Source organism: Papilio machaon, chromosome 27, assembly GCF_912999745.1.
Source record: "Papilio machaon chromosome 27, ilPapMach1.1, whole genome shotgun sequence".
Classification (NCBI taxonomy): domain Eukaryota; kingdom Metazoa; phylum Arthropoda; class Insecta; order Lepidoptera; family Papilionidae; genus Papilio; species Papilio machaon.
Window position 1 is genome coordinate 3,996,752 of NC_060012.1, and position 16,963 is coordinate 4,013,714.

The following is a 16,963-nucleotide window of genomic DNA, read 5'->3' on the forward strand; positions in this document are numbered from 1 at the left end:
TAAATGAGAGGGATGAATTTACGAAGACAGAGATTTTGGCCTCAGTTACCAACGTTTTAACTTTATTCCTAAGAAAGCTATGCCAAACATTCTGTATATATCAATATGAACAATCGAAACATTTAGACCTCAAGATAGTATTAAATGATGTTCACAACATTAATGAGTGATCCAAATACGGTCACATGTCGTCATTTGCACCTTGAAGCCTAACAATAGGGTTATTTCTGATACACGACAAATATTGTCATTCTAAACTCACCTTTATCTTATTGCAATAGAGTTTAAGTTTCGGTTACAGTTTAGTTATCAATGCTTTCATCCTGTCAAATGCAATCAGTATAAATAGAGCTTTAAACTTTTTGGAATATCATTCGAAAGGTTCATCTCGATCGGATAGCAACTAAATAGCAGGGTAGGTAGTTTATATTTTATTTTTGGACTAAATTAGTATCTAACTCACTAGAAAGTTGTTAGTTGTACCTTCTCTAGGAGATTCCCGGACCATTTCCAGGGTCTGTTAGTGTAAAAAAGTCCATATTTACTTTTTTAATTGACAGTAGTAAATTCATACAATCGCATCATTAATTAGTCATTTTTATTAAAGCCCTTTCAGTGTCCATGTAATAGTCAAGTCCTGTCATAGTCAAGTACTGAATAAGCCACTTGGAACTTATTTGTCGAATAAAGACGCCGTTTGAGTTACGAAAACTCCAAATAAGCGTAAACTATTTTGTCGGGAAGTTTAACATGTCAATTTGTTTGGTAGTTATTAAACATCATGGTGGTACAATATACAAATTTGTTTTTAATTATTCGCAGATGATAATTGTACTTTTATGTTTGGTGTCATGGGTTGCTGGTGAGCCTCCAATCGGGTAAGTACCTTAAATATAGAAAACTAGCTTTTACCCGCGACTCCGTCCGCGCGGAATAAAAAATAGAAAACGGGGTAAAAATTATCCTATGTCCTTTTCCTGGTTCTAAACTACCTCCCCATCAATTTTCAGTAAAATCGATTCAGCCGTTCTTGAGTTATAAATAGTGTAACTAACACGACTTTCTTTTATATATATACTAGCTTTTACCCGCGACTCCGTCCGCGCGGAATAAAAATAGAAAACGCGGTAAAAATTATCCTATGTCCGTTTCCTGGTTCTAAGCTACCTGCTCACCAATTTTCAGTCAAATTGATTCCGCCGTTCTTGAGTTATAAATGGTGTAACTAACACAACTTTCTTTTATATGTATAGATATAGATATCATTGATTGACATATTAATGAAGGAAAAAAAATATAGAGGGCGCTGATATTACCTCATTTGTGTACTTGCACGAGGAACGGCCAGTATTTTGTAGGAAAAATTCGGAAGAATAGGCATCGAATTCAGTCCATTGTTACCTTGTTCCATTCAAATATATATATTTTTTACTTCCAGTGATGGTTACCATGCACATCGACAATATCTTCCGCCAGATTTCTCTGAAGCACGATCCAAATCATTCAATGAGGCAAATGAAATATCCCATGAGTATGGACCACCTAGCTTCCGTGGTATATCTCAACAATACGGTACAACTTTCAACAGATCACCGTCATCATTGTACGGAACACCAAATACTAGAAATAGTCCCAAAGAATATAACGCTGCTGCAGAATTTTCCCAAGAATACTCTAGATCGGGAGTATCTCAAACTTACGGTGAACCAAGACACTCCCATTTAGAAACATACAATGCCCCCCAAAGATCTTACAGTATTCCAGAGTCTAGCCGACATCCAGTTCAGAAGTATGGTCTTCCAAGATTTGGAAACCAATCACCTGTTAATCATGGAAGTCATTATCAAAGTCCTATGATTGCTTCTTTAAGGAATACAGTTTCACAAACTTATGGTGCACCCAAGTCTTTGTCTACTGAATACGGTGCACCAGGAATTGCTGCTAGAGATTCTTATTCTGAAGGTTTATCCCGTTCTTTGTCGAGTGTGTATGGAGCTCCAACTGCAAGATCTCCTTCAGGAGAATATGGAACCCCAGAAGCGAGGAGTATTGAAAAAACTAATACAATAGCTTCGTCTTATGCAGTAAGGTGAGCTTTTTATGTATGACTTCATGACTTATTAATATTTTGATGTTTGTACAATTTCAGATCTTGTGTCTTCTCTATTTATCCGTTTAAAGTTATCTTTTTGAATGTTTATGCTAATAACAAACACGGTTAAAATATCCTGTCCTTTTCCATTCAGATCTTCGCAAGATGGCTACGAAGCTACACCCAGTGATACATCTGGTGGATACAGTTACTCCAGAAGTGCTCTTGAGGAACTACTTAATCAGGTACCCTATGACTAATACATTTTTCGGACAATTGACTTCTATTTTGATGTCATTAATTTCTCCAAGATTTGATTCCAGTTGTATATAAATAGATATAGACAGCCCTATATTTATGTTCCAGGAGCCAGCAAATTACGAGTTTGGATACAAAGTGAGCGACTACAGCAGTGGCAGTGACTTCGGCCATGTGGAGACACGACAAGCGGAAAGGGCAGAGGGCTCGTATTTCGTGGTGCTTCCGGATGGTACCAAGCAGGTGAGACATGAGACATTTAACAGGGTCGTGTTAATACGCGAATTAAGCGTTGAAGGCCAGGCGCCGGCCCTTAACCAGCGCCAGTCAATGAACGTACTTTTTGGGGCGCCAGACTGGTTTTTTTACCTGGGCGTCTAATTTAGTTAATACGTTCCTGGCAGCTGGAGAAGCCCTCGATGTAGATCCATGTTTATTAATCACTATTTCGATCTTTATATCGGTCAAAAAATCAAATGGATTGAAAATGTTAATTAAGGTTACCTTAGTCAGTTCGATATTGACTATAGTTTAACAATAAACAGTATTAATAGAATGATCTAATTGCTTTGTATCACAGATAGTGGAATACGAAGCAGACGAGCGCGGTTTCAAACCTCGTATCTCAGTGGAGGCGGCAGAAACTGGACCTTACTGACAACAACCTTCGAACATTCCTCAATATAACGACCATGGCTTGTGTATTCTATGTGTTTAAAATGTGTACGCTATATAATTTATTTTGATGCAATTTTTATGAAATGTAAAAAAACAAACAATCGTAATGTGTATGTGTAAATAAATGAAGAATTATTATTAAAAATTTGTTTCATAACTAACACCTAAAAATCTGTCTTTTGCTACCAGTTGTGGATATAACAGAAAATAATGGTTTATGTTTACTTCTAAAACATTAGTAAAATCGAATTATGGAATTAAGGAGCATGAAAAAAGTAAAAAATACATAAATAATCAAAAAGAGCCATCTATATCTGTCAAACTAAAGTAAAAAAGAGATTCGAACTAAAAGTTAGGGAGCGAAAATGCCACTAGATGGCTGCAAGTTACACATGTTTCGCCAATCACTTCACTTCATTCAAGTTCAACTTTATGCAATTCAACTCACTTCACTTCAGTTCAGTACAGTTCGTTTGGTCTTCTAGGTCGGTGGATGTTGTTTTCGTTTATGTTTTGTGTTTTATTTTTTTGCAATAAAACTAACCGACTTCTTATTTTATTTTGTGGAACTTATTAACTGTTATGAATTTGTGTTGTGGCATATCTGTGATATTGTCTTGATATAAAGTTGCCAAACTGTGCCTGCAAGTTGTGATTGTTTTCATTTTGTGAAGTTCTTATTTAATATAAATCATTGTTTGAATAAAAGAACAAGTTTTGTGACAGAAATTTGCCGTTCTGGTAAGTTAGGGAAGTTTTAATATGCTTTTATAAGAGTATAAAATTCGTAAAGGACACGAATCAAACTTTACGGACGGTCAACCAACAAACTTGTTGTCGCCTTTTTTGACATCCATTGCAAAATTTTTTTGCTATATCCCCATCCAAGTTGACCTCGATGTTAAAAAAAGGCATATGGTCCAAGAAAATAAGAAGTGATTTTGTCTATGTTTAATAAATAAAATAAATGAAAACGACAAACCGCTCGAAAACGTTACATTTAAAAAAGTTATACGTCTTTAATTTTCATTTAGGATTACAACAATTGGCTCTCTTAAATGTTGCCAGTTTTTGTTTTTTCTTTTTCTTTATGCCATGGGTTAAATGTTTTAATTATTCCAAATTAATTTGAATTGTTAATTATTTCAATTGAATGCTTACTTGATGAATAATGTAGGATTGTTATTGATATAGTTTCACTTTTACTCTATAATGTAATACTTAGTAATCAATTGTTTTGTTCTTTAAAACATTTTTACGTCCCATATTATAATGACTGAATCATGTATAATTAAATCAGACTTTTATTGTTAATTTCTTATAATCATCTATATTAAGGATTACCCTTAGTGACTATTTAACAACTCCGGTTGTAACAGTGATAAATAATATAAATTTGTTACATGAATATAAAGAAAAACAATTTACATAATTCAAACTTTATAAATGAGTTAAAAATTCAATTGATTACATAATGCTTCTTACCCAGAGTTAGCATTTAGGTATATCCTAAGTAAAGGTACTTAGCTAATGTGTAGGCAAGTATATCTTAATTCCTAAAAGTCTTTATTAACAGAATATAGTCATAGTATAGCTTATATTTATATGTGATTGTAAGATGCAAATTAAATAGTAAACTATGTTACATACATATTTGTATGTTCAGTATATGTTTAATTAATCACCCAGTTTGCTGTATTAATATACTAAATTATTTAAACACAACTTATAACAGTCTTTGTGAATTTGTTTAAAGTAGAAGAAAGCTTATAAACAAATTGTTATCCATGGATTGATGATTTTTTTTAAACACTGAAGTAAAATTACATAATATTGTATTAGTGAAATAGTATCTTCAATTCATATCTGCCCTGCACATAATTATACTTTCCTCTCATATACCGGATGACTGGTAGAGAATGCCTTTAGGTATTAAGTCCTCCTTGTACTTGTACTAAACTCCTTGTACTAAAAAATCTGAGTTTTGATAGTTTAATAATCATTCTACTTTATTTATAGTTAACAAATAAGAAGGTAAACTGAAGAAAGTATGGTTATTGTGTGAAATATGAATAACTAGCTTTTCCCCGCGACTCCGTCCGCGCGGTATAAAAAATAGAAAACGGGATAAAAATTATCATATGTCCGTTTCCTGGTTCTAAGCTACCTGCCTACCAATTTTCAGTCAAATCGATTCAGCCGCTCTTGAGTTATAAATAGTGTAACTAACACGAATTTCTTTTATATATATAGATATAGGGTATTCAGATATGACAGCTGATGGAGATGTATGGATGAGTAGTACATAATATGCCGATTATTCACAGAAATATCCAGGAATATAATGATGGTGATTCTTTATAGTCTTTAGGACTTCTACCCTAAAGAGTCTTTAGGAAGTCCTTCTAGGTATTTTTGCTTGAGATTTATCTAATAAGTTTTATCTGTTATTCATATATAATGTTTGTTTCTGAGACAAAAAAAAATGTGAGCCGTCATGGGACGCCTGGCAGATGTGACATTGTGTGTGTACAAGTAAAATGCATAAAATATTAAATATTATAATTAAATAAATAAATAAATAATAATGATAATAATGATAATGATTATAATGATAATATACCTTAGTATAGCGTGGCGACCCGTCGCCACGGCAAGCGTCGCCACGCCAACAATTCGGTTTACAAGTGATCCTATAGATGTTTCACATCAAAAACTTTTGTAACATATAATAATTCCTGTCATTATTTTTGACAAACCAGAGATAATTATATTATGTTTTTAATAGAATTTGGTCTCAGAAACCCACGGAAAGCCATTGACTTGGTAAATGATGTGTCAAATGAAACACTTCCCACACTGCATAGCAGTAAGCTGAGGCAATTGGATGAAGCTATGGTGACCATATTTGTTGTTTAATCTAGGACAATGTTATTTTGTAACTAGGCAATAATTCATATCAGATGGTTCCTAAATATATTAGTAATCATTTACTACGGCATTGGTTGAATGGACGTTGATGGTGATAAAGCTCATAGATTCAGACACAAGACTATATTGGTTGTCGTTAAAATTACAAAGGTGTGGTAAAAATAATTAATTTCTAATTCTCAAATAATATTACAGCCCCACTTATATAAATTTTATTTGCTCCGAAGTGATTTCATTATGAACTTAAAAAACATATAGAACTGACAATCACTTTCAATAAGTCACGTGATTATCACGTTTAGAGATTTATCATTTTGTCTAGAGGGGATGAGGGTAACAAAAATTTAATTATCCACTGTACTATTATGTATTCAAACATATGTATAATTGACTATCCATCTATCTTTTCGCATATGTTGTTTCAGGTTATTTTTTTTCTTAAGTTAACTTGTCCTGTATTTATTTAAAATCATGGTAACAATAATAAAGTCTCTTATGGCCAGTAAACGGCCAACACGTGTGGTATCTGGGACATCGGGTGTCAGTGCGCGTACAATTCCTTGTAATTATAACGCATTGCTCGGTACTGGGGTATTGGGGGAGGCGTGAGGGGGGATACTGCGGTTCCAAGAAGTAAATACAAAGAGAGGGAACCTTCTATATTTAGTTATAACTAGCTGTTGCTCGCGACTTCGTCAGCGCGCAGTTTAAAAAAATAATCTGAGTTATCCCCGCAAACATCAGCTACATTTTAGTTCAATTCCCGTTGAAATAGGTGAAGCCGTTTCGGATGTTACCCGCAACAAACGCGGATTTGCGGATAGACAAACAGACAAATACGTTTTAAAATTTATGTTGACTAAAAAAGGGACAATTGTGGAATAAAGTGATGTTGTACTTTTTTTACGTAGTTATCGTCGTTAAAGTTTCGAGTTTTTCCCAAAAAAATGTGTAGTTTATCTATTGCAAATAATTTCGAGTTTGAATTCTTTTTAAAACCATTGCTTGGGCAAAATCTAGTTAAGTTTGTAATTGTAAAACTAGTCGGTATAACAAGATTCAAACTTTACTAGTTAAGTACTTCTCCGCTAAAAGTCACTAGGTCACCCAGTCGACCGGACTATAAATACCAATAGAATCACTTAAAAACAATAGACATCACTAAAAGTATTGGTCTCGGCAAATCAAGTGACCTATGAAGTTAACTAGTGTTTATTGATTCGCGTCGCTTCTACTTCCTTGTGGTGTTACAAGACACAATCAAAGAATTAAATTTCTTTCCCACTTAAAATCGAATATAACAAACTGTCACCTTAAGTTTATGTTAAGATATTTATCATCTAGCTTTGATCGTCAAATTACTTCACCCAAATGGTAGGAAAAAACATCCTCAATTGTACATCACCTTTTTCTGTTTCACTCCTTTCACATCGCTCCCTAAAGTTTTTAATAGCAAATGACATCTACAGACTCTAGATCCGTACTTTTTTTTTTGCACCTATTCCTTATGCTAAAGTACAACAAAGAGTTCCTCTTTTTTATGTTTTTTTTAATTAGCTTCATTATTTTTTCTTTAGTTACACTTAATACATTTTTTTATTAATTGGCGTAACAACTTCTTGTCATGGATGCAGGAGCGCTAGGGCTTTACTGACCTTCACAAGTCCCTCAACGATCGGTGCGTCTCTGTTCCCTAGGGCTATTTGAGTAGGACACCCAAAATGTGTATGTAATATCGGTACAGTATTACTAGTAGATACATCTCTATCAGCCGTCATATCTGTTACACATATCCACTTTTTAGCCGACTTTAAAAAGAAGGAGGTTATATATAATCCATACTTCCTTCAGTATACCTCTCATTTCTTATTTAACCACTTAACCATGCCTTTGAGGGGATATGTGAGACTAAATCTCAGACCTGTGAGGATTCTTTCTGTCTTACGCCCAGTTTTAATAATAATAGCTGTCGCTCGCGACTTTATCCGTGTGAAAAAAAACACAATTAGTAGCCTGTGTGTTCTTCCAGTACATGTTCTACATCTATGCCAAATTTTAACAGGATGGAGCTGTAACGGAGATACTTTCTAACATATCCTTCCATCCAAACATTTGCATCGATCTATATATATAAAAGAAAGTTGTGTTAGTTACACTATTTATAACTCAAGAACGGTTGAATCGATTTGACTGAAAATTGGTGGGCAGGTAGCTTAGAACCAGGAAACGAACATAGGAACTTTTTTTATCTTGTGTGCATTTTTTTTATTCCGCGCGGACGAAGTCGCGGGTAAAAGCTGGTTTATAATATTAGTAAGATTTCTTTTCCTTGCGTTATCTATGACATCATACAGATGTTCGCATTCCGATGAAACAACGTTCATTGAAAAGATTAATTCAATTCAAACATTTATATTTACAAATATAACCTTTATTTCCTTAGCAATAAGTATCAGAACGTCTGTTAAGATAAAATGCGTTAGAAAGTCGTATGATTCGATGTATTACATAGATGGATAAATGGTTTGGTTTTCTAGTTATGGTGTAAGCTTTTTAGATATATAAAGTAGTAGCTGTCGAGCGCGACTCCATCCGTGAAGAATTAAAAAAGACCTTTTAATTAGCCTATGTGTTCTTCCAGACTATGTTCTACATGTATGCCAAATTTCATCAAGATCCTTTGAGCCGTTACAGAGATACCTTCAAACATCCATCCATCCATCTAAACATTCGCATTTATAATATTAGTAATATAGTAAGACATACTATTTGTATTTAAAAATCTGGTCAAGGTTGCGGGAGTATGATGGATGCGGGTTGCACAGGACCGACCATTGTGGCGATCTTTGGGGGAGGCCTATGCCCAGCAGTGGGCGTAACGAGGCTGAATGGATAGATGATTTAAAAATCTGGCGCATATCATTCCATGTATGCTAAACTTGGGCCTAAAAAGAATGTTATCTTCATTTTTAAAAAATAAAATAGATTTTTTGGTAATGTACATTTTATTTCGAAGTAACTGTATTAGTTTTTCTCGTCCACAAAATCCCTTGACAACCTTCAAGTGCTGACCGCTACGGTTCACAACAGACTGTCTTAAGGGCAACGCACTTTCTACAACAAATAATGGTATCGATTGCTTTAAGCTTGCTACAGACGAGCCGGCGCCGAGACATTTGGACGTCGCTTTCACTTTACGATGTTTAAGGTTTGCCAAGGAGTTTTAAATAAATAACTATGTTAATACCTATGTTTACACTAATATCCTTATAAGGAATATATATATATATATATATATAAACTAGCAGTTTCACCCGACTTTAAGTCCGATTTTGTCAGCGCGAAATAAAAAAAAATCCTTTGCTAATCGATCCAGCCGTTCCGGAGAATACCCGCAACAAACGTGGTTTGCTGACGGATAGACAAAAATTTTAAAAATTAGTTTTTATACAAATAAAACATATCACGTACACTATGACATATAGACGTTCATATTTTATTTACTGTATATATTAAATCACAACTAATAATAAATGTTACATAGTTATAATCGGGAAGAGTTTCTTTTCCGTAGAACGAATATCAGTGTCGGCTAACTGTACTTTATTATGAGGGCAATAACATGTCCTAAATCACTTGCAAGACTCGCTTGTGATAGTCATGACCAATATTCAAAATATAGTGCTATCCAAACTTTATACGGGCTCGGAATTTTGCATCTAAGAAGCACAATTTTTAGTAGAATAGAGAAAATTCCTTTGCGTGCTTTACACCGCATAGAGTTTGTATTTATTAATACTTGATAATTAACATCTTACTTATATTATAACTGCGATTTAGATGGATGGATAGATGGATCTTTGTTTGAAGGTATCTCCAGAACGGCTTAACGTATCTTGATGAAATTTGGCACAGGTGTAGAACATAGTCTGAAAGAACACAAAGGCTACCTATTAAGTTTTTTTTTTAATTCCGCGCAACCGGAGTCGCGGGCGACAGCTAGTCTTAAAATAATCTATGAATATTTAATCATATTTTAATAAATTTTTGAAGCAATCAGTCAAACCGCTGTCCATGAATTTAACGTTCGTAAACAATACAAAATGTTTGTGTTACCACTATTCGATGGAAAAAGAGCCTTATTTATAAAGTGTCAAGTTTGAATTTGAATTAACTTATTATAATATTGGATAGATAAAAAGTATTGGGTATTTAAACGTGTATAGATAAACGTAATCGTTAAGTCGAAAAACTTGTTTTGATTCATGACATATCTTAGCTTAATACTGAGTATGTGTGTATTGCTGTGTACATTAAAAAATTGCGTAGAGGACGCAGAAATGCCCCCGCCTAGCCTAATAGTTACAATTAGTTAACTAAATCTTACTAATATTATAAATGCGAATGTTTGGATGGATGGATGGTTTGAAGGTATCTCCAGAACGGCTCAACGGATTTTGATGAAATTTGGCATAGATGTAGAGCATATACGCTACTTATTATGTTTTTTTTTAATTCCGCGCGGACGGAATCGCAGCGACAGCTAGTAAGTAAAAAAAATATTTAAAAGCGCTTTTATTTACATTTTTTTTTAATTATCATTTATAAAAACTACATTCAGATACATTTTCCAAATATGTGCTAATTTCTTTTGCTGGTTTAGTACAACAACTCACTCCTGTAATTCACAGTAGGTAGAGATCTCGGACCTCCATTTGGAACGGTCCTAAGTAGTGATGCAACGGAAGTGTCTTAGCGGAACCAGAAACGGAAACAGATGTCAAAAAGAAATTTTAGCAGAAACGGAAACGGAAACGGATGCGGAAACAGAAGTGTAAATAATATGAAAAAAAATATATATTTACAAATATATATTTTTTTTTGTAAAAACAGTTTGTATTCGTTTTTAATTTATTAAGGCATTTGATATCAGTGTCCTTTAGCCTTCAATGTATGTATTTTTACTGTGCTGCGATAAGTTAAAATACGTGTTGACAAACGGAGGCTTTTAAATATTAAAACCATTTTACAAATATATTTCTTTATTAATACATTCACTGCTGACCACTCGGATCCGAGTGGGTTCCGGGTCGTAAAGTTCCGTTTTATCTCCGTTATAAAAGATGCGGAAACAGAAGCAGAAACGGATGTTGAAAAGCGCGCGGAACTTCCGCACTTGCGGAAACGGAAACAGACATCCGTTGCATCACTAGTCCTAAGACACCTTCGCTGTGTTTGAATATGTTGGCGATCTACGGTCCCTCTTCATCCTGCTATGCCCCGCTATACATAAAATTGTTTTCGTCTCAGCGATTCGCGCAAAGTTACGAGTCGCTAATATATAGGTAGGTATATATCATCTACTGTATCGTATATTTTTTAAGTGTGTATTTGGTGTGCAGCGTTCAGAATCATGTCCTTGAATGTTTATTTCGTACATTTAATTGACTGATCGTAAAGCACAGACTGGTGTTCTTTCTTTTACGTTAATCAAAATGACGGAAGCGGCCAGTGATTTAAGATTTTTAATTAAAATAACAAAATGGCGAAACTTAAATGTCAATTAAAATTCTGAATAATGGATTTTATGATTATTTTCTACAATTGCGATTAGTTAAAATAATAATATTTTTATTGTGTTGTTTTTTTTCACGTTACAAAGTTTTTGCTTCACGTATTATACATAACTAGCTGTCGCCCGCGACTTCGTCGGCGCGGAATTAAAAAAAAACATGATAAGCAGCCTATAGGTTCTTCCAGACTATGATCAAGATCCGAGATTGTTCTGGAGTTACCTTCAAACAAACATCCATCCACCCATCTGTACATCCATCCATCCAACCAGCCAAACATTCGCATTAATAATATTAGTAAGATTGATTTTCAGTGGCATAATGTTAATGTTTCCTTTGCCTCGAAGACAACTTTCTAATGTCCGATAACTTGAATGATATTTTAAGATTTAAAACAATAAATCAAAGTCGAAAGTAAAAGGGCATGTTATATTTAATGCGTTTCTCTTTGCTGTAATTAATTGAACTGGGTTTACTTTTATATTTATATATTTACTAGCTATCGCAGGCGACACCGTCCGTGCGGAATTGACAAAAACGTAATAAGTAGCCTATGTGTTCTTCCAGACTATGTTCTACCTCTATATCAAATTTCATCGAGATCCATGCAGCCGTTCAGGAGATACCTTCAAACAAACATCCATCTAAACAACATTCGAATTTATAATGTTAGTAAGATTATCTGTGGATAGTTTTTTGATTCTTATCGTTTTCACTGCTGGCAACATTGAAAAACCCACTGCCATTTCTTTTATTTTCCGATTTTTTTTGGATGGATTTAGATTTAATTTTAATGTACAATTTAACATACAAAATCATCCATCTTTAATTAATTTAATGATGCATTCAAAATATATGTACACAATTAGACGATAACACTTCGTCATATTATAAACTGTCAAGTACCTAATGAGACGTTAAATAGTAAAGTCGTAAGACTACAATTTGACTTGTTTGTGGTTTTTATCTCATTTCTGTCCACTCTTTTTCGTGGAATATACGTGATAGTTTATTTTAAACTCTTCAAGTTGCATCGCAGACAAATCCCGGTTCGATTTCGACGAATGAAGTCTATATAAACATTCAATAGATGGACTTTAGAACAAGTAATCGATTCTAGGGAATGTTTATATTCGAATACGATGAATCGATTCTTAGAATTGATGCTAGTCTAGCATAGATTACAGTTAGTTCGTTGAATACGGTTTAACATATTGCAATATAGCACTGATTTATTGGGTCGGATGTTTAGTGGAAAAAGAGGTTAACGATAAAATAAAGATGTGTTTTATAAACTATTATAAACAGACAAAGATAACTGACCCTGTGGGTATATATCAATGAATGTTAGGATAGCCCACTAGCACCCCTTTGGTAAAATCAAAAAAACATTAACCATACAACTGTCGATCCCTTCATGGTCTAAATATGACGATATATTATGATAAAAATTAAGCCAAAACTTTAAGCTTTATGAAACCAGCCTGCGAGATGATGATGAAAAATGTCAAGAATGTTTAGTTTATTTTTGTTTCTAGTGATCTCGTTACCTTATTGTTGCAGGTGTTTCTTCCTCTCCAAAGACTTTAACTTGTAAAATTTCTGTCTGTCTTTAGACTATTGTTATTTTTTGATATGGGTCATATAAACAATGTTTAACACGTTTTGCAATGTGTGACCGTTACCCAATTCATGTAATATTTTGTATCAGCGGTCGCCTGCGACTGAGCTCAAAGTTAACGTAACCGAAACAAAAAAAAGTAACCTTTAATATGTCCGCGTACATCGGCTACCTTCCCGTCAATATCGGTCCAGCCGTTCTGTAGATTACCCGGAACAAACGCGGCCTTGCAGACAAACAGACAAACATGCGAAAATTTCACGTATTTATTATGATTTTTTTTTCTCTATATTAGACAAACAATCCAAATCTTATTACTATACTAGAGTATATATTTATTTTTATTCAGAGCCTAGAACTATGCTGGCTCAGTGCGGGTTGACTTCACACATATCTTTAAATTTCTACCCAAATATCCGCAGTTTACATTTTTGTTTCCTTCGCCGTAAGAATGTCTTTAACATCAGATCTCCTTTGGTAAAAAATGATAACAAAATGGTTCGGTTATTTAAACTAACGTTTTAGATTTGTATGACCACGAATCATGATGCAATATAATGAATATTCCATGATGCTCGTCCCATTCAATTGTAAAGTATACACTGTAATGCATTATTATTGGTACACGTGCGTCAGTTTCTCTGTACGCGACTATAATGCACAAATTATCTAAATTGACCATATTGATGGTAGATCGCTTTCTAATGTTTGCGTTTATGTGTGGTTCAAGTTGGGAGAGTAAGGCGTATCGGATATATCTTACTAATATTATAAATGCGAATGTTTAGATCGATGGATGGATGTTGGTTTGAAGGTATCTTCGAAAAGAGTCAACGGAACTTGATGAAATTTGGCACTGATATAGAACATAGTATGGAAGAACACATAGGCTACTTATTATGTTTTTTAATTCCGCAGACGGTGTCGCGGGCAACAGCTAGTTACCAATAAAATTGTAATTGTAATTATTGTTTTCTCTAACTATTCTTAAATGCTGTCATATCAAGCAACTGACTAATTCAATATAAAAAGTGACAGAAATATAGTCACAGATAGTATTTGAAATAACCTCTTTAGTCTTTTGCCATTATTCTTTTCTTAATCTACTTTTGTTTTAGAACTTCGTAATAACAGTTGCTTATATTTATAGGAAATATGGCTATATAAAATCCAGTATACTCCTTGCAATGCAAACAGACCTCCTAAAAAGAAATACTTCCGAAATGTTTATGTACTATTCGCTTATGACTTGTACCACACAACATGTTCAATAAGTCTCGATGAGTCCGCTATTCCGTACAACCATTGTTTCAGGCAGTTATCTTATGCTGTATATAATCTGTAGCGGAAATGAAAACAGCGTTGAGATTGTTTTTAATTTTTATGTTCATTGTTTAATCTATAGTTATACAATACGTATTGTACATCCAAGATATTGCAATATATTTATTGGTCAAGTATTTTATATATTAATTCCGCTTATTGTTTATGTAGGAATAGTAATATCACCGACAAAGTTGTTTTTGGGCACAAATAGATAGGTCACTAGCGCCCCCCAGATAATATTAAAAAAGTGTCACTAGATCTTTATCGTAAGTTATGTCATAAAATGGGATAAAAGAAAAATTTTCCTATTATTATGCCTTATCCTAATTCCTATAAATGCGAAAGTTTAGATGGATGGATGTTTGTTTGAAGGTATCTCCAGAACGGCTCAAGGTACCTCGTTGTAATTTGGCATAGATATAGAACATAGTCTGAAAGAACACATAGGCTACTATTTAAGTTTTTTTATTAATTCCACGCGTATGGAGTCGCAGGCGACATCTAATACATGATGTAAAAGCTATACTCGTAGCACGAAAAGGATCTTAAGACAATTATTTTTAACATTGACAACCTGGAGGCGCTAGTTAGCTGTTATATTTTAATTTAACTTATGCACACCAGGTCAGATATATTGGTCTATAGTTATTATTAGTATTTCAACGTAAATGTCACTTGATAGACAGTTTAAAGTTATGTGCAAAAACATAGTGTTATCCCCCTTATTCTGGTATAAAATGTTGAAAGAGAGAAAAACATTTATTACCACACAAATAACATAAAACACACATAAGGCATAAACTTGGTACAAAAGAGAAGCCAGCTCACCACAGAGTAAGAAACAGAACAGTTGCATAATACAGAGCGAGAAAGAGACCGCACTCCACAGAACTGACACTGTATTAATACATATGGCCACTCTTACATACTCATTCAAAAAAGAAGAGACATCTATTTGTATGTCACTGCAGTCAAAAGCATAATTTTAAACTCTAATTTCTTTACCAAGAAAACATCTTGAGTACACATTAACGCGTAAACTAAACATAAAACATGAAAATTCTGTGTTAAACAAACATTATCGTTTAGTATGACCGTATTACTTCGATGTTATCCCAGATCTAGATTATTCTAGACTGAACTAGATTACGAAATCTGGTTTATTGTAAACCTGAATAACTTAAATATTACCTCATTTAAGAATCAATGGAACGATTGGCGCCAAACTACGAAAACGAGACATTAAAAATTTTATAGGTTAATAAACCTAGTTAAAAATGTGTGTTTTATCGATTAGTTAATTTTGTAGCATGTTAAATTAACAGCTATAACCGTATTTTGATTACATAGTTGACAAGTAACTATTGACTACTGTTAGGTCGTTCGGAAAGTCATTTCGTTTTTTCTCGACTTAGGATTCGTGTATTTTCGAAAAAGATGCACCACGTCCTGGAAGGTCGGTTGGAGCTGATAAAAGGCATTATTAAACATAGAAATAAAAATAGAAAATAGAAATAAAAACGAAATGACTTTCCGAACAACCCAATAGTTGTCTCCTGTAAAACTGTGATTTTTTAATGGTTGCTCAAATAAATCTGAGATCCAAATTTTTGGAAACCAAAATCGTTGAAATCAAATTTCAATAGACGTTAACTTTCTTTATTTATAGACTGATTGAGGTGAAACAAACATTAAATGTTAAACAAAACATATCAAAATTCAATAATGGTAACAGCATCTTAATCGATAAGGCCGTTTCTAAGTTTAGAGCGCACACTCACAAAGTGATAAAAAGTAAAAAAAAATATTTGATTTAAATTGTTTTAAATATTTCGCAAGTACAGACACCGCTCAGTTACATTTTTATATAAATACATTTATATATATATATATATATATATATAAATACTAGTAGAACTAAAAAAAAATTAATTATTATAGTTTATGTATTAATTATTATATGTGTACCTATATCATATTTCACCGAGATCCTTTAAGCCGTTCTGGACATACCCTCTATCAAACATCTATCCATCTAAACTTTTGCATTTATAATATTAGTAAGAGTTTTTGCTCCCAACTTCGTCTGCAGAATTAAAAAAAAGTGTGTGTCCAAATTTCAATAAGATGTGTTGAAGAGTTGCGGAGTTAACGAGTATATAAATCAAAAGTATCCCAAGGGAACTGTACACTTTTCCGGGATCGTATGCCTATGTGTTCTTCCAGTCTAAATATACTAAACTAGCTTTTACCCGCGACTCCGTCCGCGCGGAATAAAAAATAGAAAACGGGGCAAAAATTATCCTATGTCCGTTTCCTGGTTCTAAGCTACCTGCCCACCAATTTTCAGTCAAATCGATTCAGCCGTTCTTGAGTTATAAATAGTGTAACTAACACGACTTTCTTTTATATATATAAGATTTATTTAATCGAGATTCATGAAGCCGTTCTGAAGATACCTTCTAACAAACAGACATCCAAAGA

General features: G+C 33.6%; 2 protein-coding genes across 2 annotated transcripts in view; both read left to right on the top strand.

The window, feature by feature from the left end:
• The first annotated feature begins 381 nt into the window (after window positions 1-381).
• On the top strand, window positions 382-3,008 carry LOC106712211 (pro-resilin). The gene is made up of 6 exons (XM_014504702.2): window positions 382-415; window positions 823-878; window positions 1,439-2,089; window positions 2,247-2,337; window positions 2,459-2,593; window positions 2,931-3,008. Exons 2-6 carry the CDS (start codon window positions 823-825, stop codon window positions 3,006-3,008), a joined length of 1,011 nt encoding a protein of 336 aa, XP_014360188.2. The 5' UTR covers window positions 382-415.
• A 516-nt stretch (window positions 3,009-3,524) lies between these two features.
• LOC106712195 (pleckstrin homology-like domain family B member 1) overlaps window positions 3,525-16,963 on the top strand; it is a 76,040-nt gene continuing 62,601 nt past the window's right edge. The window contains exon 1 of the mRNA XM_045684811.1: window positions 3,525-3,769. The gene's annotated coding sequence lies outside the window, so the exon portion shown is untranslated. The remainder of the gene's footprint in view (window positions 3,770-16,963) is intronic.